The 26,726-nt window shown below is 42.8% G+C and overlaps 2 protein-coding genes across 5 annotated transcripts in view; one reads left to right on the forward strand and one right to left on the reverse strand.

The window, feature by feature from the left end:
* The window catches only part of LOC129816331 (plakophilin-4-like), a 144,909-nt gene that overhangs the window by 107,486 nt on the left and 10,697 nt on the right, over positions 1-26,726 (reverse strand). For 3 of the 4 annotated variants that reach the window (XM_055870696.1, XM_055870697.1, XM_055870695.1), the window contains exon 2: positions 7,973-8,112. In XM_055870696.1, the coding sequence (XP_055726671.1) occupies positions 7,973-8,112 (140 nt within the window). Of the gene's footprint in view, positions 1-6,316; positions 6,787-7,972; positions 8,113-26,726 lie in introns of those variants that run through there. The other variant, XM_055870698.1, reaches the window with a different exon arrangement.
* The window catches only part of LOC129816333 (coiled-coil domain-containing protein 148-like), an 80,779-nt gene continuing 60,898 nt past the window's right edge, over positions 6,846-26,726 (forward strand). Inside the window, exon 1 of the mRNA XM_055870700.1 lies at positions 6,846-7,196. The gene's annotated coding sequence lies outside the window, so the exon portion shown is untranslated. The remainder of the gene's footprint in view (positions 7,197-26,726) is intronic.

Genomic DNA, 26,726 nt, shown 5'->3' on the forward strand with positions numbered 1-26,726 from the left:
ATATACAGTGGGGAGAACAAGTATTTGATACACTGACGATTTTGCAGGCTTTCCTACTTACAAAGCATGTAGAGGTCTGTCATTTTTATCATGGGTACACTTCAACTGTGAGAGACGGAATCTAAAACAAAAATCCAGAAAATCACATTTTATGATTTTTAAGCAATTCATTTGCATTTTATTGCATGACATAAGTATTTGATACATCAGAAAAGCATAACTTAATATTTGGTACAGAAACCTTTGTTTGCAATTACAGAGATCATACGTTTCCTGTAGTTCTTGACCAGATTTGCACACACTGCAGCAGGGATTTTGGCCCACTCCTCCATACAGACCTTCTCCAGATCCTTCAGGTTTCGGGGCTGTCGCTGGGCAATACGGACTTTCAGCTCCCTCCAAAGATGTTCTATTGTGTTCAGGTCTGGAGACTGGCTAGGCCACTCCAGGACCTTGAGATGCTTCTTACGGAGCCACTCCTTAGTTGCCCTGGCTGTGTGTTACGGGTCGTTGTCATGCTGGAAGACCCAGCCACGACCCATCTTCAATGCTCTTACTGAGGGAAGGAGGTTGTTGGCCAAGATCTCGCGATACATGGCCCCATCCATCCTCCCCTCAATACGGTGCAGTCGTCCTGTCCCCTTTGCAGAAAAGCATCCCCAAAGAATGATGTTTCCACCTCCATGCTTCACAATTGGGATGGTGTTCTTGGGGTTGTACTCATCCTTCTTCTTCCTCCAAACAAGGCGAGTGGAGTTTAGACCAAAAAGCTCTATTTTTGTCTCATCAGACCACATGACCTTCTCCCATTCCTCCTCTGGATCATCCAGATGGTCATTGGCAAACTTCAGACGGGCCTGGACATGCGCTGGCTTGAGCAGGGGGACCTTGCGTGCGCTGCAGGATTTTAATCCATGACGGCGTAGTGTGTTACTAATGGTTTTCTTTGAGACTGTGGTCCCAGCTCTCTTCAGGTCATTGACCAGGTCCTGCCGTGTAGTTCTGGACTGATCCCTCACCTTCCTCATGATCATTGATGCCCCACGAGGTGAGATCTTGCATGGAGCCCCAGACCGAGGGTGATTGACCGTCATCTTGAACTTCTTCCATTTTCTAATAATTGCGCCAACAGTTGTTGCCTTCTCACCAAGCTGCTTGCCTATTGTCCTGTAGCCCATCCCAGCCTTGTGCAGGTCTACAATTTTATCCCTGATGTCCTTACACAGCTCTCTGGTCTTGGCCATTGTGGAGAGGTTGGAGTCTGTTTGATTGAGTGTGTGGACAGGTGTCTTTAATACAGGTAACGAGTTCAAACAGGTGCAGTTAATATAGGTAATGAGTGGAGAACAGGAGGGCTTCTTAAAGAAAAACTAACAGGTCTGTGAGAGCCGGAATTCTTACTGGTTGGTAGGTGATCAAATACTTATGTCATGCAATAAAATGCAAATTAATTACTTAAAAATCATACAATGTGATTTTCTGGATTTTTGTTTTAGATTCCGTCTCGCACAGTTGAAGTGTACCTATGATAAAAATTACAGACCTCTACATGCTTTGTAAGTAGGAAAACCTGCAAAATCGTCAGTGTATCAAATACTTGTTCTCCCCACTGTATATATATATATATATATATACTATACTATATACTTTGGTCATGAAGTATATATATATATACTTCATGACCAAAAGTATGTGTACAAATTCTCGTCAAACATCCATTTCAAAATTATGGGCATTAATATTGCCGCTTTTTACACATTTTTAACGTGAAGGTCTGTTAAGGGAGTATGCGAGCACACTCGTTTAGTTCGGCTAGGCACCAGCCGAACCGAAGGACGCTTTTAGACAGCAGCTTCAAAGAGTCCCGTTGGAAACGGCTAGGCTACATTACAGCTAAAAGAATTCCTCTTGGGTTGTTGACTTAGTTACACCCAGTGTCACCCAGGCCAGGCCAGGCTGAGGTGATTAAGTCATAAATTAGGCCGCTCCGGAGAGGAGGAGTCTGGATGAAAGCATACAGCGACTTCCTCCTCTTTTCCTGCCTTTCGTTATTACAGGGCATATTGGACCCTTCAGCCGTGTACAACAACGTCCCTAGTAGAGGGTTACTCTGAATAAGCCAACTTTCCCCGCACATCAGATTGAGAGTAGGAGTACACTTTTCTTCTGTTCTCACACATTCTCCCACCTTTTCCATGTTGCTTTTACGAACGTAAGTGTAGCCTAAGCTTTCGCATTGAGAAAAAAAGGCTCACATTTCACTGTGATGATTCAATGTGTTATTGTCTTAAGCCCACAATGCAGCGCTCCAGTGCTCAGTTCACAGGGATAACCTTGCTATTGTGGCAGAAAAAGCATTAAAGAAACATAGGGTTTTTGCTGAATTCACAGAAAATGAGAAGATGACTGGCTGAGTGCCATTCTGTGGCTCCCTTCCAGTCTCCAGCTTCATTCCACTTCAGAAGAAATTGATAAGAAAGTAGGTCTTAGATTATATACAAAAACACCTACTCAGCTAAATGAAATTATAGTAAGATAATAAATATTAGAGAGAGAGGCCATGTCTGAATACCATACCAGGGTACTAAGAGGAGGACCATCATCCTAAGTGAATTTCATAAAAATAGTAAAACTATTTCATAAATAAATTTCATAAAAATAGTAAAACTATGAAACTATACTAAATCTATTCACATGTTACCAAACAATTGATTAAAACACAATGTTTTGCAATGAAGGTCTACAGTTGCCTCAACAGCACTCTGTAGGGTAGCACCATGGTTTAGGCGGAGGACAACTAGCTTCTGTCTTCCTCTGTGTACATTGACTTCCATACAAAACCTAGGAGGTTCGTGGTTCTCACCCCCTTCTATAAACGTACACAACTTCCGGAGGATGTCGTCCAACCTATCAGAGCTCTTGCTGCATGAACTGACATGTTGTCCACCCAATCAAAGGATCAGCAAATTAATCTAGTGCTGAAAGCATAAGCTACAGCAAGTTAGCACTGAAGTGCATAAAATGTGATGAGTATATGACTCAAAGAGAGAGAGAGAGAATGATGGAGAGAGCTTTTTTTCACTTTCACTTAGTTAGCAAATGCAGCTAGCTAGTTTAGTCTACTCAAACAACAGGCTCAAATGTTAGCTAGCTGGCTATGACTATCCAACACAACACTGGAACTCTTCCAAGTCAAGGTAAACTATTGTCACCTGGGCCCACCTGTGTAACTGATTAATTTCTCTAAACTCTGAATAGAATAGGAATGGAGTTATTGGCCTACTCAGGCTGGTTATAGGCAGACTATCACATTTGATTTATACTGTATACTGTAGCCAACATGTTTCAAGCAGACCACCATAGTCCCTGTGCCCAAGAACACTAAGGTAACCTGACTAAATGATTACCGACCCGTAGCACTCACGTCTGTAGCCATGAAGTGCTTTGAAAGGCTGGTCATGGCTCACATCAAAACCATTATCCCAGAAACCCTAGACCCACTCCAATTTGCATACCGCCCCAACAGATCCACAAATGGTGCAATCTCTATTGCACTACACACTGCTCTTTCCACCTGGACAAAAGGAACACCTATGTGAGAATGTTATTCATTGACTACAGCTCAGAGTTCAACACCATAGTGCCGTCAAAGCTCATCACTAAGCTAAGGACCCTGGGACTAAACACCTCCCTCTGCAACCGGATCCTGGACTTCCTGATGGGCCACCCCCAGGTGGTAAGGGTGGGTAACAACACATCTGCCACGCTGATCCGTAACATGGGGGCCCCTCAGGGGTGCGTGCTCAGTACCCTACTGTACTCCCTGTTCACACATGACTGCATGGCCACGCACGACTCCAACACCATCATTAAGTTTGCTGACGACACAACTCTGGTAGGCCTGATCCCCGACAATGATGAGACAGCCTATAGGGAGGAGGTCAGAGACTTGGCAGTGTTGTGCCAGGATAACAACCTCTCCCTTAACGTGATCAAGACAAAGAAGATGATTGTGGACTACAGGAAAAGGAGGACCGAGCACGCCCCCATTCTCATCGACGGGGCTGTAGTAGAGCAGGTTGAGAGCTTCAAGTTCCTTGGTGTTCACATCACCAACGAACTAACATGGTCCAAACACACCAAGACAGTCGTTAAGAGGGCACAACAATGCCTATTCCCCCTCAGATCCTCAAAAAGTTCTACAGCTGCACCATCGAGAGTGTACTGACTGGTTGCATCACCGCCTGTTATGGCAACAGCTCGGCCTCCAACCGCAAAGCACTACAGAGGGTAGTGCGTACGGCCCCAGCACATCACTGGGGCCAAGCTTCCTGCCATCCAGGACCTCTGTACAAGGCGGTGTCAGAGGAAGGCCCCAAAAATGTCCAAAGACTCCAGCCACCCTAGTCATAGACTGTTCTCTCTGCTACCACACGGCAAGCGGTACCGGAGCGCCAAGTCTAGGTCCAAAAGGCTTCTTAACAGCTTCTACCACCAACCCATAAGACTCCTGAACAGCTAATCAAATGGCTACCCAGACTATTTGCATTGTCCCCCCCCTCACCCACATTATTACGCTGTTGCTACTCTCTGTTTATTATCCATGCATAGTCACTTTACCTCTATCTACATGCACATATTACCTCAATTACGTCGACTAACCGGTGCCCCCGCACATTGACTCTGTACCGGTACCCCTGTATAAAGCCTTGCTACTGTTGTTTTATTTTATTTGTTGCTCCTTAATTATTTGGGATTTTTCTATTTTTATTATTTTTATTTAATACATTTTTTATTTTAGTAAATACTTTAACACTTTCTTTCTTAAAACTGCATTTTTGGTTAAGGGCTTGTAAGTAACCATTTCACTGTAAGGTCTACCACACCTGTAGTATTCGGTGCATGTGACAAATACATGTTTTTGTTTTTTGTTATAGCCCATCTATCCTATTGAAACAGGACTGAACACAGAAACAGATCATTTGGTTCCATTTCAACATATTTATTCATGAAACCAAAGTGCTGTTACATACATAAATAAAATAATGAAATAGGTAGCCTATAAAACTAAAGCAATCGACATGTTCAAATCAAAACGCCTGATTAACATGACATCAAAATCACATCCACATTCCGAATCTCCGGTGCCGACACATTCAGAAATCGAAAGATTTAGTTTAAAAGCGCTGACGAGGGCGAAGAGAACAAGAAACACTTTTCAATGAGAAAACAGAAACCCACTTTAAAAAAAGACTTCTGTTTTCAAAGATGCAATTCTCGTGATTAAGGAGAACAAAAAATACTGAGCTTGCAATTGAACATCACCACAGAAGCTTCACTATTGTTTGGCTACTTGAAGAGAACTAGGGCCTGTCACTCGCAGCCCAACTCTTCCAATGCATTGTGGGAAAGTGTGCATCGAATTCTACTAGATGAAGAGCCTAAATGAGTATTACATCCTGGCATTTAAACTATTGTTAATCCATATTCTATTTTAGAAAATTCACATATACTAAATTTTCGCAGCTGAGAATGCGTCATTTGCAATTGCTTTATTTCCCGTTATTCGTTGATTTCGGAAGCGCATCCCCATTCATTATTAATCAGCTGTTGTCAAAGCAGAAAAGAGTATGACATCCGGGCATTTAAAGTATACTTGATTTTTTTAAATGTTACATGCTATTAAACTAAATTTTTTCGCATCCTCAAATGGCCTAATATTTAGGACGCAAGTATGGCTATTCGGTAACGACCAGAGAGTAAAGTTAATTTCAAAAACCTTTCGAGGTCTTAAGGAGAGAAGAAATAAAACTCCCAAAGTCTCTGAGTGAGATGAGTGTGAAAGAGCAAAAAAATGGTGGTTGTAATACGATGAAATGGTGGCTGTAATAAGCTGAAATGGTGGCTGTAATAAGCCATTATGGAGGTGTCACACAGATAGTGGGTCAGAGAACAGTAAAGACTAAAGAGGGAGCAGCAAAGCCAGACAGCGTCCCAAATAGCACCGTTTCCAATGTAGTGCGCGATTGGCTCTGGTCAAAAGGAGTGCACTACATAGCGAATAGGGTGCCATTTGGGACGAGGGCCGGGAATAACTAGCAGTTCCAGTCTGAAAACCCTGACATTAACATCAAACACTCTCTGGCTCATTAGCAGTCAGGAGCGGAGGAGGCACAACTCCACAATGAACAGAGAACGCAATCAAAGAAATCCTGGCCAGCCTGTCCTTGTTTGGGCATTGGGCAGAGCAAGGTGAAGACGTACATGGAGAAGTTTTAACAGAAATATAGAAGGGGGGGTTAGCATACTGACTCACCATGCAAGCACTCGTCATAAGCCTGTCCACAGGCACAGGTTAGCATGTTTAAACCCGGCAGGATCCCTCAAAGGTCTGCTTCCTCACAATCACAGGAAAGACTCGTGTAGAACCAGGAAAATAACTACAACCCCAGCAACAACGGTGACCTCCACAAGGCACCCGGTTTCCTCCTCCTTTCCCTTCCTCTGTCTCTCTCTCCAACTCCCTTTAAACACTGAGGACGGATTAATTTACACTCTCCCAAATCCCAAACAAGAATTGCCTCCGAGGCATGTCTCCATCCAGCCTTTTAAAGTACAGAACTCTCTATGGCTACTCTCTCTTCCTCTCCTCTCTCTCCCTCTGTCACTTTCTTCCTCTCTCTTTCTCTCTCTCTCTCTTTCTTTCTCTCTCCCTCTTTCTCTCTCCCTGCCTCACTTACTGCCTTCTTGTCCTGACTAAGCCTAAGGAGGAGCGGCAGAGCAGATGAGCACTCTGGGGAAAGGAAGTGACATCGACAGGTGCTCTCCAATGGAACTCTCCTTCCTGTTGACTTGGGTAAACAATGGGAGTGTGGAGCGCTGCCAGGGAGGAAGGGAGAGAGCGAGGGAGCAGCAGAGGGAGGACTGTGAGTCAGAGCGTGTCCTTACACAGATGGCTAATCTCGTTGTTTGCACTAGATGGATCTCTTGATTGTGGGCACGCAGCACCGCCGGACACAACTTAGTCCCCGGTTCCTACCTACCGCCAGCTAGGACTGAGTGCTAATGGTCAAAGGACAAAGCATTCTGAGCTTGTTAGCTGTGTGTTGTGAAGAGTCTCGTGATAAATGTCATGGTAGAAACAACAACCTCTTGACAAGGCCCTTTCTACAGTAACCTGGGCCAGCTCGCACGAGGTAAACGAGATAGTACCATTGTTGATATAGGGTGGGTGTGTCTAAGAGTGCAGGGATAAAGTACAGCCTGACTGTACTCACACTATGTTACAGTGTGAGAGGTTTTACAGAGGTTTGTGTACCTTCTATCGGGCTATGTTACAGTGTGAGAGGTGTTACAGAGGTTTGTGTACCTTCTATTGGGCTATGTTACAGTGTGAGAGGTGTTACAGAGGTTTGTGTACCTTCTATTGGGCTATGTTACAGTGTGAGAGGTTTTACAGAGGTTTGTGTACCTTCTATTGGGCTATGATACAGTGTGAGAGGTGTTACAGAGGTTTGTGTACCTGCTCTGTGGCAGGGAATGATACAGGTGTTTTTGGGTACTATGGGCAGGGATACAGTTTGAGAAATGTTATGGAAGTTGAGTAATCTCGGGTAACCCAGAACTAAAGTCTTGCGTAATCGGTCAGATGTTCGATTAAGGTCTTGGTCCGTACATGTTAAGAGAAGAGAGACTAGAATGATGATCGGAACCAGAACAAAGAGCTCCACCCTCTCTCTTGGCAAGTTACGGGCAAGTGTACGGGCCAAATGTCCCCTCCCCTTCGTAAGATGCTAACCCCTGCGAAATCGGGATTTGTCCAAATAACCGGCGAGAAAAAACCTCAGCAGCTGTTGCTGCTCGTTATCAATCGGTACTCATAGTATAAAGCCAGATCCTCGGTACCATTTATGTTCACATAGTCTGTCCTCGAGTGATTGTAGCATGATAGATGTTTTGGAAGTTCCTGTACCTGCTCTTTGACGGAGGCCAGGATGTTGTTGGCGGTGGTGTCAGCCTCCATGTTCCTGTTGGTGTGTTGGGTTCCCTCTCTGATGGTCAGCAGAAGCCCCTCCTCCGTCACTGGGCTCTGCTCAGGAGCTGGCATTCCTCCTGTAGGGACACAAACAAGCTGGTCACCCAACATGGTCCTCGTGACACATACAGTACATGTGGACATATGTGTGTAGGTGCTTACACACTACACACGACCATACCATCCAAAGACCATTGGCACAGTAGATAGATACAATAAGACACACAAGCACGCAAGTGTGCACAGAACCCACCAAGCAGACTTAACCTTTTCTCAATAGGGGGTGCTGTTTGCACTTTGTAATAATTTCATTCCCAAATTAAACTGCCTCGTACTCAATTCTTGCTCGTACAATATGCATATTATTATTACTATTGGATAGAAAACACTCTCTAGTTTCTAAAACCGTTTGAATTATATCTGTGAGTAAAACAGAACTCGAGTTGGAGCAATTTTCCTATGAGGAAGTGAGAAATCTGAAATCTGCAGGCTGTTCTGAGGTTTATTCATTTGCATTTATTAATTTGCATGTCTTCTATTGGTTGAGATGCACTGCATACGCCTTCCCCTGGATGTCAGCAAATAGTGAGAATTGAAATGGAGTTGCTAGGCAGATCTGAGGCCTTATAAATGGGCTGGCAAAGTGGGGTCCTCTCTTTCTTTCCTTCGCCATGATGCAAGACAGACCTCAGGATGGCGTTCTAGAAAGCTCCCGTTATAGCCCTTAGATATATCCGGCTCTGATTTTATTCCATATAGGTGTTAAAGACATCATAATGTTGTTATTTTAAACCGAGTTATATCAGTTTATATCAGTATATTGCGATTTTCAGGTATTCATTTGTGCTGCGTTCTAGTGAGTTGGGCACGTCTGGCCCACATGGCTAATGTTTACTGCTAATTCCAAAGTTGAAGACGACAATCTACAACCGAGCAACGATTATTTTGGAAAAAGGACAACTTGCCCAAGATTCTGATGGGAGCTCATCAAAAAGTAAGAAATATTTATGAGGTTAATTCGTTGTTCTGTTGAAAAATGTAAAACTCATATTCCGCCATTAATTTCGGTGCGGTCTCGCTTTAACGCACGCTGTATGTCGTAGTAACGTTAATTTAAAAAATCTAATACAGCGATTGCATTAAGAACTAATGTATCTTTCATTTGCTGTCCAACCTGTATTTTTTAGTCAAGTTTAAATTTAGTTACCGATTAGATTAGGTGCCTCTACCAAGATTTCTCCCGACATATTGTTGGCAGCTTGGCTACTATTCTCATTGTATAACCACGATTTGTGCCGCTAAATATGCACATTTTTGAACAAACTCTATATGTATTGTGTAATATGATGTTATAGGACTGTCATCTGAAGAAGTTTGAGAAGGTTAGTGAAAAAATTAATATCTTTTGCTGGTTTATTCGTTATCGCTATTGTTGGCTTGAATCAATGCTGTTATGTGGTTGGCTATTGTAGTAAGCTAATATAATGCTATATTGTGTTTTCGCTGTAAAACACTTAAAAAATCCGAAATATTGGCTGGATTCACAAGATCTTTGTCTTTCATTTGCTGTACGCTGTGTATTTTTCATAAATGTTTTATGATGAGTATTTAGGTAATTCACGTTGGTCTCTGTAGTTATTCTAGTTGCTTTGGTGAGAGTTGTGATGGTGGCTGCAATGGTAAACTATGATTTATACCTGAAATATGCACATTTTTCTAACAAAACATATGCTATACAATAAATATGTTATCAGACTGTCATCTGATGAAGTTGTTTCTTGGTTAGTGGCTATTTATATCATTATTTGGTCGAAATTGTGATAGCTACCTATGCAGGAAAAAAATGGTGGGGAAAAAAGTTGTGTCTTTTGCTATCGTGGTTAGCTAATAGATTTACATATTGTGTCTTCCCTGTAAAACATTTTAAAAATCAGAAATGATGGCTGGATTCACAAGATGTGTATCTTTCATCTGGTGTCTTGGACTTGTGATTTAATGATATTTAGATACTAGTATTTACTTGTAGTATTTACTTGTGACGCTATGCTAGGCTATGCTACTCAGCTTTTTTACTGATGGGGGTGCTCCCGGATCCGGGATTGTGATGAAGTAGAAGTTGATAAACAGTCTGGCTATATATTCACTGAAGATACTAAAACAGTAGGCTAACACACACATAAACACACCCACGCATGCCAGATGGATCATTCCAAAGATAGACAGCCAGCGAGTCAATTCCATATGGCCTTAATGCAACAAACAACTTAAGTGATGATATGTGTCAAACACACAACATCTTCAAGTGTCCAAAAAGGAAATTTGACTTCCCACAATTCCAAGAAAGCCCACAATTCCCAGAGCGTGCGACGACACCACAGAGGAAAACACACATCAGCAGGCGTAAGGAAGCGATAACGCATTCTTCTTCTTCCCTCGCTCCTGGGTGACAGGAGTGAAATGAAAAAGTCAGAGCACAAGTAGTTGTGGGCTTCATTATAATTCTTGACAGGCCAACCACCAGGGGAATGTGTGGGAAGGCCGTTCTTGATTAATATTTACCTGAAGGAGCCTGGTTAGCCAGACAGGGTGGTAAAGCGCCAGAGCCGAAGCCGGTGAATTTCTGCCCAGATATTGGCTTCTGGAAAGCATCATTAAACAATATCTTTACACCAACCAGAGCACCACCCCTCCCAGCATAACTCAATAAGACCTCCATGAAACTGTCTCTTTTAATATACCTCATTCATTATGGTGGTCAGCTGGTGATTGGGAGTCGTTCTGGCGTATTATGCCAAAAGTGCCATACACTATTAAAGTTATGAAGTACAGTACTACTGGAGGTGCATACACACCACACCATACTGAGTACATGAATCAGTTAACACAGGCTGCCAGCAGAGAGGCCCACTGGGCTGTTTACAGTAGAGACAGACAGGCCCTGGATGGGAAGATCCTGTCCTGCGAACACTTGCCAGGCTAGCCCTGGTACGTGTGGGAGGTCCCCCAGACATTCAGCCGATATGTGACCCCGTGGTATTCTAGGATGTTGTCACCACACAGAGGCGTGAGTATTTCATGGTGACAGCTGATCGGATCACGTGTCTGGTTATTGGGAGGCAGACATGGGATATTACTACAAGCAGGCATGTTGGTAGCAGGGTTACAGATACTTTGCAATGTGGAATGTACTAGTTGTTACACACTCTTTTGTCTCAAGGAGAATCTCTTGTCATTAGTTTCTATGAAATAGAGCAGTGACAAGAAACTAGAGAGTTGCAGTTTCAATGTGAGTGTGCTCCTTCTCCCTGCTCCCCGAATCAAGACGGTTACAAAAACAAGAGCAGAAAAAAGACAGCATTGTCCGGGATTTTTTTTTTAACTGGCAGAAGAGGCCAACCCAGCAAGAGTAGTCAGGGCTCACAGTCGGTTTCTGTTGAAACCCTATACTATGGAAGGATTAGAGAGAATGCCATTCAGCTAGCATGTCCCTGTCAGTGAGAAAAACAAGTCTGCTTTTGTCACCACAGACAAAGTATCTGGAATGGCCTTTGTGCATGTACAGTGCATTCGAAAACTATTCAGACGCCATCACTTTTTCCAAATTATGTTACAGCCATATTCTAAAATTGATTAAATTATATATTTATCTCGTCAATCTACACACAATACCCCATAATGACAAAGCAAAAACAGGTTTTTAGAATTTTTTGCAAATGTATTACAAATAAAAAACAGAAATACCTTATTTACAGAAGTATTCAGACTCTTTGCTATGAGACTCGAAATTGAGCTCAGGTGCATCCTGTTTCCATTGAGATGTTGATTGGTCAATTGACTGGACATGATTTGAAAAGGCACACATATGTCTATATAAGGTCCCACAGTTGACAGTGCGTGTCAGAGAAAAAAACAAGCTATGAGGTCAAAGCAATTGTCACGATCGTCTTGGGGATAATGAGTGGACCAAGGCGCAGCGTGTGAAAAATACATTCTCTTTTATTAGAGATGAGTGAAACACGAAACGAACACTTAAAACAAAACAAAAAAAAACAAAAAAACGACCGTGAAGCTACAAACGTAAGTGCAATACAAAAGCTACAAACGTTCTACAGAGACAATTACCCACAAAACGCATAATGCCTATGGCTGCCTTAAATATGGCTCCCAATCAGAGACAAATGAAAGACAGCTGTCTCTGATTGAGAACCACTCAGGCAACCATAGACATACCTAGACACATTCACTAAACACAACCCCATACACTAAACCCAACACCCCCTTTACCATATAACCACCCAAGATGAGACAAAACACAAACATTCCCCATGTCACACCTTGACCTAACTAAAATAATGAAGAAAACAAAGAATACTAAGGCCAGGGCGTGACAGAAATTGTCTGAAGAGCTCCGAGACAGGATTGTGTCGATGCACAGATCTGGGGAAGGGTAACAAAACATTTATGCAGCAGTGAAAGTCTCCAAGAACACAGTGGCCTCCATCATTCTTAAATGGAAGAAATCTGGAAGCACCAAGACTCTTCCTAGAGCTGGCCGCCCGGCCAAATTGAGCAATCGGGGGGGGAGAAGGGCCTTGGTCAGGGAGGTGACCAAGAACCCGATGGTCACTCTGACAGAGCTCCAAAGTTCCTCTGTGGAGATGGGAGAACCTTCCAGAAGGACAACCATCTCTGCAGAACTCTGACAATCAGGCCTTTATGGTAGAGAGGTCAGACGGAAGCCACTCCTTAGTAAAAGGCACATGACAGCCGCTTGGAGTTTGCCAAATAGCACCTAAAGGACTCTCAGACCATGAAAAACAAGATTCTCTGGTCTGATGAAACCAAGATTGAACTTTTTGGCCTGAATGCCAAGTGTCACATTTGGAGGAACCAGGCACCGCTCATCACCTGGCCAATACCATCCTTACGGGGAAGAATGGTGGTGGCTGCATCATGCTGTGGGGATGTTTTTCAGCGGCAGGGACTGAGAGACTAGTCAGGATCGAGGGAAAGATGAAAGGATACAAAGTAGAGAGATCCTTGATGAAACCTGCTCCAGAGCGCTCAGGACCTTAGACTGGGGCGAAGGTTCACCTTCCAACAGTACAACAACCCTAAGCACACAGCGAAGACAATGCAGGAGTGGCTTTGGGACAAGTATCTGAATGTCCTTGAGTGGCCCAACCAGAGCCCGGAATTGAACCCGTTCAAACATCTCTGGAGAGACCTGAAAATAGCTGTGCAGAGACACTCACCAATCAACACAACAGAGCATGAGAGGATCTGCAAAGAAGAATTAGAGAAACTCCCCAAATACAGGTGTGCCAAGCTTGTAGTGTCATACCCAATCAGACTTGAGGCTGTAATCGCTGCCAAAGGTGCTTCAACAAAGTACTGAGTAAAGGGTCTAAGTACTTATGTAAATGTGATATCAGTTTTTAATTTTTTTATACAAAATGTATTAAAACCTGTTTTTGCTTTATCATTGTGTGGTATTGTGTGTAGATTAAAGAGGGGGGGGAAACGATTTAATCCATTTTAGAATAAGGCTGTAACGTAATAAAATGTAGAAAAAGTGAAGGGTTCTGAATACTTTCAGAATGCACTTTACATGCAGGAGCGCTCTTGAAATGAATAGTATTACTTTTTACGGAGAACATGTAACATAACTCTCCAATAAACAGATGAGTACAACCAAAGCCAACGCCATAAATTCAGAGTGATACGCAGGAAGACTGAGGCAATGCAATATGACTCATGACACATTTCCTTGAAAAGAAATTAAAGGTTGGGAAACTGCTCACCGAGCAGAGTGAAAAAACCCGAATCTGCGATCCCCTAAAGCAAAAGGAAAATGATGATTTGTATCTTAGCTTACCTCTGAAATTCCCCATCCTATCTGGGACAGGACTACTTAACTCCTCTCAGCTCGGGGTTCTCGGCTGCGCCCAGATCAGGCTCCAGAGAGTGTAGTACATACAACAGCTCTGCTGCACACTACTCCTGCTACTACCTGGTATTTAGAGCGGCGCTGCTGACCTGGCAGGTTCTTCAGGATTACCTCTGTTGTTTTCCTTCAAACCGAGACGAGAAGAAGAAAAAAAAAACACCTGAATGAACTAGTGGCTTGTAAAAAGCTCCTGTGCATCAGGTCTCTGTAGGTGTTATTTGGCGTCTGGTAATTTCAAAGCCCAGCTAGAGGCTGCCTGCCAAGTACCCATAATGCACATGGAGTCAAATGCAATCAGCGCGGCTTTAAATACCGTAATTAGGATAATGCCTCCAAGACAATACCAGAGGAGTTCACAGGATCCAGGTTAAGTCACTCAGAACAAATAGACGGGCCCATGTCATTATGAACCTGGTCATTTCCTCTGGTTAAGCCCAAGACATAAACATGGTCAATAAAACACACAGACTATTAGGACTTCCAGTGGGACTCAGTGACAATATCCAGTGAGGATTATTGTGCCTTCTGTGTGAGTCAAAACACACCATGGCAACAATAAATCTGTCTGGAGTAAAGAGTTTTCTCTAGATGACACCCCCCTATTTACACAGGCAGAGCGACAGGGACGGACACACTCGCGCCCACGCACACTTATGCACACAACTGACCCCTGGTCAGCTTATCCATTTCTTCTGGCCAAAACACTGGGCTAATTCGACCTCTTCCCACCATCTACTGGACACATGATATAAACTGGAGCTGGAAGTCCCCCAAGGGTCAAGGAATCAACAAAACAATGAGCATTTGTAAACACTATTAGCCTGCTACCAACTGGCTACTCGGCCAAGGAGCCTTGACAAGTCAAATCCAAATCCTCTTTCCTAAACTATTAAAATCCTCAGCATCTCTGGCAAGAAACCGTTTCGCCTGACGCCGCCGTAATTCCCACCGACGCCAATCAGGTCACATGGTCTAGTAGTCCAGTCAGTGACCTGATAGTGCAGCCACTCTTCTAAGCTTCTATTACGCAATCGAAATAGAAGCTGTGCCTCCTGCCTCGCATCCTCCCCAGGGAGCACAGAAAAGCAACTCAAACACAGTGGCAGACAGACGTATCCCTTCATCGTTCATTACCCGTCTACAAACAGTAGACAACCCCCTTCTAGTCACCTGGGTCAAAATACCGGGTCGAAATACACATTGGAACGTTAGTCAACGAAGGGAAGAACTGCGGAGAAAAAGGCTTCATAAGGCTGACTGACACCCAAATGAACCAGGTCACATTTGTTGAACAAAGAAACGTGGAGGGGAAAACCAGAGCTCAGATATAATTATACATCAGCCTGAATTTCAGAGGCAGAACGTCTCAGCAGAGCAGCAGTCTTCAAGCTAAAAGCCTGGGAAATACACAGTGTAAATAGAGTTGGGAGCTGCCTCAAGCTAGCTACTCACAGTAATTGGAATGAAAGCCGACCACAATATGGTGCTCCCCTTACTTTCAATACTAAATTAGGTAAGGTGTTTTAACGTCTATGGAAACCCCCATCTGTCTAAGTTAAATATCTGTCTCTATCTGTCCCTTACAGAAAAACCACATGATTTCACATGTGGAAAGCCACATGATTTCAAGGGGAATTTCACATGTTTTTGGAACACTTCACATGCGGTGACATGTTTTCACATGTGTAGTTTCACGCTACCACTTGTTGCTTTACACGTTATCACATTCATTTGATCACCTGACATTCATGTGGTTTTTCCCATAAGGGTGCTAGTTGGACCAGCAACAAGGCAAAGAAAAACTCAAGCATATAGTACACTATGCAGGAGGCCTAAGAAGTGTTGTATTGGTCTAAGTTTAACGTTCCATTAAAACTCTTGGCCCCCCCTATCATTCGTTCCTCTGGACTCCTTAAGCCGGCATGAGGACAAGGGAGAAAAAAAGGCATAATTAACTCCTCTATAAGCCACTGATTGGTGCTTTAGCCATGTGCAATGACCCGCCAGCCAGGCCAGCACGGAACATGAAGAGACCTCCATTACACAGCACAAAGCAGCCGCAGTAATGTCCCCAAAGACCCACAATGCTTAATTGCCTCTTTCAAATAGCATATTGACTTAGCTAAATAAAAGTGATATTAATGGTCTCGGATTGCCTTTTCAGACTTCAAGAAGTGAGGCTGATGCCATGTTTCAGCACTGATAAAGAAACCCCCCAGAAAGAACAAAGACGTTCATTATAATTGTATGTCGGGCCAAAATAAAGCATTTATCCAGGCTATAGCAAGACTGCAACATATTTCTTACCAAGTAGTTGTCAAAGACGTATTCTGAAAGCCCCAGCACAAACTATTACGCAGACAAAACACACATGCTTAGATAGCCAGATCTACAGTCATCTGTTTTTTTAAAGCATGTGTTGTACACAAACAAGTTCAAGTGCTCCACAAATGCTTCACAACATAGGCCCTAGAGCACAAAAATATGCTGCTGAGCCAATTCTGTGTCATTTAATTTCCTTTGAAAATCTCCCAGTAAAATGACTTACGAATTCTGACGTTTACCTCACATCAAAGATTCAAGAGGATGGCAAAGAGAGTCATGTGTGTGTACATACCTGATGCTTTCTTTGACAGCGGAACACACAAGGCTACTATTGGATCCCTAAACATGTGACTTTCTGTTGAGCTGAACAGGCTCGACAGCTAAAAACACTTTACTCTGTTTGACACACCCCAAAAGCTAAGGAATGTAATCTCAGCACGCGCTGGAGCTCGTCTCGAACACACACACACACACACACACGCCGCATGCATAACGCACACACGTATGCATGCGCACACACGTACATGCCGCGGCATGCATCTGCTGTATGTAGACACACACACACATACACACACAAACACACACACTCTCACGCATGCACACGCAGATCAATAATATAATAATAGTGTATACACATTCACACAATGTAACGCACACCCTTCGAAAAAAAGGTGCTGTCTAGAACCTAAAAGGGTTCTTCATCTGTCCCGGTAGGTAACCCTTTGAAGAACCCTTATTGGTTACAGGTAGAATCCTTTTTGGTTCAAGATAGAACTCTTTTTGCGTTCTTTGCACAGAGGGTTCTGCATGGAACCCTAAAGAGTTCTACCTGGAACCAAAAAGGGTTCTACCTGGAACCAAAAATGATTCTCCTATGGGGACAACCTAAGAGAGCAGAGGTAGAAGTAAAACCTACCTCTTGACGTGGTGATGTGGGACTTAATAAAAGTCAGAGGTTATCCGTGTGGAGAAGCTGAGACCTTGAGTCACAAGTCATCCCACTCAATAGGATGACTTGAAAGGGATTTCAAATGAGGGAGGACATCTTCAGAGGATGTTGTAGATGTTCTGTCTGCCTCACACCTCCTTGAATCATATCCTACAAATGTTGCAACAACTAACTCACTCCCGGCCAATCTGAGCGTGTGCATACAGGGATGGGCTTGGCTCAAGATAAGCCAGGAGTCAGGCAGGAAACACAGTCATACCAGATCAGCCTAAAGCAGTTCATACAACACTCAACTTATAACACAGATAGCCCTCTTCCAATGAAATTCATTCAGCCAAAGCGACTCACCATTCGAAGTGGATGACTTCATGCGCAAGCATTTTATACATGTCTACAGCGTGCAACATTGCAAACAGAGGACTATGAGTGGTCATTCTATGAGGAACTTCCTTCTGTTCTGTTCATTCCAAATGGCAACCCATTCTGTTTATAGTAGAGGTCAACCGATTATGATTTTTCAACGCCGATACCGATTATTGGAGGACCCCCCCAAAAAAAGCCGATACCGATTAATCGGCCGATTTATTTAAAAAAAAATATTTGTAATAATGACAATTGCAACAATACTGAATGAACACTTATTTTAACTTAATATAATACATCAATAAAATCAATTTAGCCTCAAATAAATAATGAAACATGTTCAATTTGGTTTAAATAATGCAAAAACAAAGTGTTGGAGAAGAAAGTAGAAGTGCAATATGTGCCATGTAAGAAAGCTAACGTTTAAGTTCCTTGCTCAGAACATGAGAACATATGAAAGCTGGTGGTTCCTTTTAACATGAGTCTTCAATATTCCCAGGTAATAAGTTTTAGGTTGTAGTTATTATAGGAATTATAGGACTATTTCTCTCTATACCATTTGTATTTCATATACCTTTGACTATTGGATGTTCTTATAGGCACTTTAGTATTGCCAGTGTAACAGTATAGCTTCCGTCCTTCTCCTCGCTCCTACCTGGGCTCGAACCAGGAACACATCGACAACAGCCACCCTCGAAGCAGCGTTAACCATGCAGAGCAAGGGGAACAACTACTCCAAGTCTCAGAGCGAGTGACGTTTGAAACGATATTAGCACGCACCCCGCTAACTAGCTAGCCATTTCACATCGGTTACACCAGCCTAATCTCGGGAGTTGATAGGCTTGAAGTCATAAACAGCAAGAGAAGTGACACAATTTCACCTGGTTAATATTGCCTGCTAACCTGGATGTCTTTTAGCAAAATATGCAGGTTTAAAAATATATACTTCTGTGTATTGATTTTAAGAAAGACATGGATGTTTATGGTTAGGTACACGTTGGAGCAACGACAGTCCTGTTTCGCGAATGCGCACCGCATCGATTATATGCAACGCAGGACACGCTAGATAAACTAGTAATATCATCAACCATGTGTAGTTAACTTGTGATTATGATTGATTGATTGTTTTTTATAAGATAAGTTTAATGCTAGCTAGCAACTTACCGTGGCTTCTTACTGCATTCGCGTAACAGGCAGGCTCCTCGTGGAGTGCAATGTAAAGCAGGTGGTTAGAGCTTTGGACTAGTTAACCGTAAGGTTGCAAGGTTGAATCCCCGACCTGACAAGGTAAAAATCTGTTGTTCTGCCCCTGAACAAGGCAATTAACCCACCGTTCCTATGCCGTCATTGAAAATAAGAATGTGTTCTTAACTGACTTGCCTAGTTAAATAAAGGTGTACATTTTTTTTAACCGATTTCCGATTGTTATGAAAACTTGAAATCGGCCAAAATTAATCAGCCGTTCCGATTAATCGGTCGACCTCTAGTTTATAGTGCACTACTTTTGACCATAGCCTATTGTGCTCTGGTGCGCTATATACTGTAGTAGGGCTGTGTGCCAGTATCCCATGGCAACAATGAAAACACAAACCTGCTGTAGGTAAAATACTGTGTGCGCTATAAATAAATATAGAAATAAATGCTGGATGACAACATGTTTGTTTCCAACATTAGGGCTGTTTTCCTAAAGAGGTGGAATCCACTTTGTGTTTTGTTTCCTTGTCACAATACCAGTATCGCAATACTGGTATTGTTCCGGCCCTACTATATAAGGAATAGGGTGCCATTGAGAACGCATCCTCAAGCCTCACTGAGAGACTGATCCAAATGGCTCATCAGCGTTTTGAAACATGTCATCAGTAACATGTTGTGACAGAGTGGGGGCATAAATTACGCTCTGATTGATGACGCCCACCGAAAGACGACTTTAAAGGGGAACGGAGCATAAACATGCCCCTTCACGTCAAATGGAGTCAGCTGCAAACCCTCAAGAATCACAACCTTTCCGTCGGCTATGTAGGCTGGTTAGCTCTCTGAAAAAGTGAAACGGTGGCCACACACTGAGACAGAACACAAAAGTCAACTGAGGATTCTCCCTGGCAGAGCTGAATACAAGATGAATGATCTGGATTTCTCCACAAGAGTGAACACGACAGGCTCATTTGCTGAAGCAAAAACACCAGCAAAACAAAAGTAACACTCCACGTAATTCTGAGTGCTTCGTGTATTCACGGGTATTCACGGCGGTTCATAAAGAAGGGGAATTAAATGGTGATAAGGGCCTCACTGAAAGTTATTTATTCTTTCAGACAGAAAAGCGGAAATAACTCAGTTGAATCACTTTCCATTCTATTCTGCCTCACACCCATAGCTGTTGCTTTTCAATTTCTACCATATCAGGTGGTTCCCACATTTCAATGTGAACGGTAGAAATGTGATAGATTTTATGGAGAGGACCAGTGAAAAATACATGATCGAAATGACAGGAAACAAATAGGATGTAAAAAATGCATTAGCATAACAATTGGCCACTATTGGCAGTGTTCTGGCTCCCACAATGCAACCTGTCTGGAGTGAATTACCGAGCGTGCTCAGCACCTCGGCTGCTTCTTCCGCTTAAGACTGATTAAAGCAGCCGATGAACTGCCTTCACTGTCCTCAACTGAATGATCAATCACACCACTAGTAAGGACAGCATTAGCTTTAGCTTAGCTGCCTGCCTATTCATCAACAGGGCATCCTTGTAGGTTCACACAGCAGATGGGGAAATAAGGGGGATGACAGCGGCAATAATTACAGTCACTCACACTTCCATCTGTGTGTGTGTGTGTGTGTGTGTGTGTGTGTGTGTGTGTGTGTGTGTGTGTGTGTGTGTGTGTGTGTGTGTGTGTGTGTGTGTGTGTGTGTGTGTGTGTGTGTGTGTGTGTGTGTGTGTGTGTGTGTTCTCTCATGAGCACATTTCATTGTGGAATGTACTACTATATAGTGGGGGCGATTAATATGATCGCGGTGAAGTATCAACGTCACATCAATCTTGTTCATCTCCTGCTATGCTCCATCCCTGGTATTGACAGGGCCAGCATCCAGCATCCAGATGCCACCCAGCCCTGGGCAGAGTGCCCAGTAGGGCTGTGTCAGGTCCCCTCTACAACACCATGAGAAAATGACATGTGGTGTTTATCACACAGCCGTGCCGCTGCCAGCCAGCCCTCACAACCGCCCTCCTCCTCCGGTTCCTGTTCTGTTTCTACGAGCTAGCGGTCCTGCCAACCATGTTCCCTCCCAGTCAACATCCACATACATCCACATCTGCGATGATCACGATGAGTCCCGAATGCTATCATATTGGCCCTGGTGTTTAATAGCAAGAAACGCTCAACTCCATCACTATGCCATAACAAAGCAATACCTTAAATAATATGAAAAAAACGATTGTGTTACTGTAGTGATTACAGTGTTGCACATGCATAAAGATTAAAGCAACAATGGAGTAAAGTGTAAAACAACTGATCGAAAAGGTTGACCCTTTTATCTTAACGTAAAGTGATGCCATCTTCAATGCCCTCACACAGCACGGATCAACCCCCTACAGTGGGGGGAGAAGATGACACTAGGGACGAAAGACATATAAAACCCCATCCCAACAACCCTTGGGAGAGGATTATGGGGTAAGGAACCTCCTTGGGTAAGGAACAGGCCATCAATGTATCCATTAGTAGAAACTACCAGCAGCATATCCCCTATAAAGAGAGGGCTGAGGCAGAAGACGAATAAGACTGGATCTGGCAACATCTCCCCTGACGGCTGATTTGCATTAACATTGCCTATTAAATACGCACTGATTTAGAGTGGATGAACAGAGGTCACCGAGAAACCGTGCTGCCGTCCATTCAAATGAAGTGGTTGATACTGATAACTGCATGAAAGAGCCTTTAGAAAACAGCCTTGGGGCCTCCCGAGTGGCGCAGCGGTCACAGGCACTGAATTGCGGGTGCTAGAGGCGTCACTACAGACCCGTGTTCAAATCCAGGCTGTGTCCGGGAGACCCATGAGGCGGCGCAAAATTGGCGCAGCGTCATCTGAGTTAGGGGAGGGTTTGGCCGGCCTTGTCCTATCGTGCTCTAGCGACTCCTTGTGGTGGGCTTGAGCGCATGCACGCTGACTTGCCAGTTGTATGGTGTTTCCTCTGACACATTGGTGAGGCTGGCTTCTGGGCTAAGTGAGCAGTGTGTCAAGAAGCAGTGTGGCTCAGCAGGGTTGTTTCGGAGGACGCACGGCTCTTGACCTTCGCCTCTCCTGAGTCTGTACGGGAGTGCAATGATGGGACAAGACTGTAACTACCAATTGGGGAGAAAAATGGGTGAAAAGTACAAAAAATATATATTTAAAAATCCATTAAAAAAATAAAGAAAATGGGGATGAAGTAATTCATTTCTCATTAAAAATAGAGTTGGTCCGTCCAAGGCGAGCCAATCCTTAAGGGCTGGTTAGCGTGCCGCAGCTAGCGTAGCACCCATAGCTTTACAGCTCATTAACATTTCTAACAGGCCCTCCCTGACCTGCAGTGCCGGAGCACACCTGTCTTCTTCTGTTCTGTTCTGTTCTGTCCTGGCCTTCAACTCACAGCTGGGAAAACAGGCCTGGCTACAAAACCACAATTCCCCTATTTGAGAATGCTTAACCTTAACAATTGTTGTATCTCCCAGTTCCTTCAATCACTTCTACAATACCAACAGTGATGTTGAGAAATAGATTAAGTCATAGCAAACTATGAAAAGTGAAGTAGATTTCACAAATCACCAGTGAAATAAAATCAAATAAATTACTATAGAATTTTACTTCAAGGTCGCATTTCTGTCACATGTTCCTTCCCTTCTTTGGCTTCGGCGCAAACAAACGTCCTGTCACATTGAATCTGTGAAGTAATTGCCTGGCGGTGCCCGTACCGCGAGGAAAGTCATTGTTGATCATAACCGCAAGCTACAAAGCTGAGCTCCAACATCTCAACGGAGAATCCTGCACAGCACAATGATACATTGGCTTTTATTACGGATATACAAGTAAACTTCTTTTTCAAATATTGTATGTCTCGTTCCCTTCAACAGAACCCTTCTCAAGGACAGGTAAATATGTGTAGAGAGGAAAAAACACTTTACGGCAGAAGAGGCCAAGTACATATTTACTTTCCAACCGAGGGATGAGGCATGTAATGTAGAGATTGTCACAGTATTTGCAAGCATTTATGTGCACAAGATGTGTATGAGGCTAGCTAAACCGATGCGTTCAAACCAATGATTTATATATACAGTAGATGACTGATAGGGGGCGCTGTGTTGAAGGCACAGTGTTGAAGGCACAGTGCCTCCATCGTGGCACTTCGCCACCATTGTAAAAAAAAAAAGATTTGGAAGCTTTATAAATGCATTTATTAATGTCTATATTCATTCATGTATTATATTACCTTTAAGCACACTTTTAAATTATACTATGTGAGCTAAACATACACATTTAAATGACTTAAATACATGTCATTGGAATACTGTAGAATTCCATTCGTTCCTATGGAGGACTTCTCCTACTGGGGAATACCAATACAGTGTCGGACTAGCGACTTCATAGCTTTTCATTGGCCAAGACGTAGTAACAGCAATCCAGGGTTTATATACATAATTGGCTCCAACTCAGAGCAGCATATACGTCTTGTGTTGGGAGTCTTCCTTGGTGGCTTTAGCAACAACAACAAAAGATAAAGGTATAACAAAATGTAGTTCCGTACACAACTTGGGGGCTAACATGCATTGAACCATGTAGAGAAAGGGAAATTAGATTTTGAGGAAAATGACAAACAGTCCAATCACCTTCAGTTGCCCTTTTAAAACAACGTTTTAGCCAGTTAGCTAAATGCCATGCTCTTCTTATGGTCAAAGGTTAATATACACATTTTTTGAACAAATGGCACTTGGAAACAGGAACTCTAAAACACAAGGTGGCTTATAAAGCAAAGCCACGGGAAAGGGGATATAGAGCACTGGGAGGAGTGGGAGGGAGCTGGGCTGAGGAGTGGGAGGTAGTTGAGCTGAGGTAATAAAGAATCTATGAGAAGGGCTTTAATTGTTCTCTCAGATATTGTTCGTGTAGGCCAAGCATGGCTTTACTGCTCTGAGGTGAAATGTGTACTTTTATCAAAAGCATTGGACTGAAATGTACACTACCGTTCAAAAGTTTGGGGTCACTTAGAAATGTCCTTGTTTTTGAAAGGAAAGCACATTTTTTGTCCATTAAAATATAATCAAATAGATCAGAAATAATGTGTAGACATTGTTAATGTTGTAAATGACTATTGTTGCTGGAAACGGATGATTTTTAATGGAATATCTACATAGGCGTACAGAGGCCCATTATCAGCAACCATCACTCCTGTGTTCCAATGGCACGTTGTGTAGCTAATCCAAGTTTATCATTTTAAAAGGCTAATTGATCATTAGAAAACCATTTTGCAATTATGTTAGCACAGCTGAAAACTGTTGTCCTAATTAAAGAAGCAATAAAACTGGCCTTCTGTAGACTAGTTGAGTATCTGGAACATCAGCATTTGTTTGTTCAATTACAGGCTCAAAATGGCCACAAACAAAGGCCTTTCTTCTGAAACTCGTCAGTCTATTCTTGTTCTGAGAAACGAAGGCTATTCCATACGAGAAATTGCCAAGAAACTGAAGATCTCACACAACGCTGTGTATTACTCCCTTCACAGAACAGCGCGTATGTCTGGAGGGAGTGATGGCCCAAAGTGTAGTTTCACCGCGTTCATCCTACCACAGCTTTTGATGCTCCTCTTTCTTACCTGTTTTTTTCATATCAAAGATGTCTGGGACACAGCCTCACATGTGCATCTTGTTAATTTTGTCCATTGGCTTTTTGGCAGAAAAATACAAATTGGAGCGAAGATGAATCCAAATCCAGACATCCAATTTAAACAGTTTAGTAACGTCTCATCTAAATAGAAAGAACTCTTCAGGTATTATCAATTTACGGCGTTTCATGAATATCCAACAATTCAAGTAATTTCTGAAGTTTTTCTGAAGTTCAAACTAGCTCTTCATATCAACAACTCTGAAGAAGGTATGAGCAGCTGGGAGTTTAACTACATGATCCAAATAGAGGTTTGGCAAAGCAGTTGGAGTGAAAAGGGCTGATATGATTTCTTGCCAGTGACATACTCACTAGTAAAACAGAGGAAAATGACAGACGTGTGAAGTACTTAAGCAAAAATACTTGGAAGTACTACTTAAGTAGTTTTTGGGGGTATCTGTACTTTAGATATTTTTTACAACTTTTACTTTTACTTCACTGCATTTCTAAAGAAAATGATGTACTTTTTACTCCATACATTTTCCCTGACACCCAAAAGTACTTGTTACCTTTTGAATGCTTAGCAGGACAGGACATCTGTCTAAATCACACAAGTATCAAGAGAACATTCCTGGTCATCCCTACTGCCTCTGATCTGGCGGACTCAAGAAACACATGCTTCGTTTGTAAATGATGTCGGAGCGTTGGAGCGTGCCCTTTGCTATCCACAAATAAAAAAGAACAAGAAAATGTTATAGTCTGGTTTGCCTGCTACTAGGAATTTGAAATGATTTATACTTTTACTTTTACTTTCGATACTTAAGTATATTTTAGCAATTACATTTACTTTTGATACTGAAGTATATTTAAAACCAAATACTTTTAGACTTTTACTCAAGTAGGATTATACTGGGTGACTTTCACTTTTACTTGAATCATTTTCTATTAACATATCTTTACTTTTACTCAAGTATGACAATTGGATACTTTTTCCACCACCGGAAAATTTGCCCTTTAAAGCGGGTCGACTGCCTGACATTATATATAGCTGTTAGCATAGCGGCTATTGTGGAGTTCCACTCTGCCAAGTGTCAACTTTTTCAGACATTGCACAGCGGGAGTAAATTGCAGGTTATTCCGGGACTGTTCTCTGCTTCCAGAATCATGTCAAAACTTTGTGCTGGAAAATTGAAAAATCTGAAGAGAGGAAAGAGCCGTGGAAATGTTGATTCGTCAAAGCTTCTTTATGCCCACCATTTCCTCAAGGCTCAAAATGTGTCCGTTTTCATCTTGTCACTTTATCAAGACATACAGATGTAGGATCTTCATTTGATCAATCTTCTGTTGACGAGGAGCTTCTGTTAAGAGTCATCTAGCTCCTCAACATCAACACTAGATCTTAAAACCAACCACGTTAAAAGTGCATAATAGCATCTGTTGAAATGTCAACGTAAATGTCATGTACTTGAACTAAATCTGTTAAGTTTCAATGTCTCAACCCCTTTCCCTCAAGTTAATTACTAAACATACAGCACTTTGAAATTGCTTGACATTTAACAAGTGAATCTTCTGCGGTTGAAAAGAACGGCCATGATGGAAGCAGCTGAACCTGCAGGTTGAATCTGGTTTCAGTTTTAGACTTGGAGCCTCGGCAGCCTGTATGAACCTCTGACATCAGCCCACATGACTTGAGGAGAACATAGGTTCCTGACATAGGGGAGACGCCATCACCTCAATCCAAATCCAGCACCCAAGCGTGTCTGCACACCACTCTGGGACGACATCCGATACCACATTTGTAGTATTTCACTCAACCTACATCAACAGTCAACACATCACTGAATAGTTATGCTAGGTCATACATTGAAATATAAAGTTCACTATGAGGCCCACCAACTATACTGACGAAATACATCCGTCATGCAAATGAAGCCATCTGCGAGCACATCTTAGCCAGAAGAACAAAACACTTGGCCATTTTGGCCCCAGATGAACGTGTATTACTTACGGCCATATGACATCAGGCTTAACAATTGTCCATTCATCACGCAGTGTCATGCCAGGTTATATCATGTTGTCCAGTGCTCAGTGACTGCTGCTGAATTCTCTGGAGGCCGTTTGTTAGGCAACGCGCTCAGCAGGGAGACGGCCTGTCCGCTTCAGTCTTCAGCCTCTAGTAACCAGAGAGCAGGAACCCCTGAGGGATACGGTAACATGCACTTTGTCTTTGAAATATTCAACAAGTTGCCATCCTC

Source organism: Salvelinus fontinalis, chromosome 19 (assembly GCF_029448725.1).
Source record: "Salvelinus fontinalis isolate EN_2023a chromosome 19, ASM2944872v1, whole genome shotgun sequence".
NCBI lineage: Eukaryota > Metazoa > Chordata > Actinopteri > Salmoniformes > Salmonidae > Salvelinus > Salvelinus fontinalis.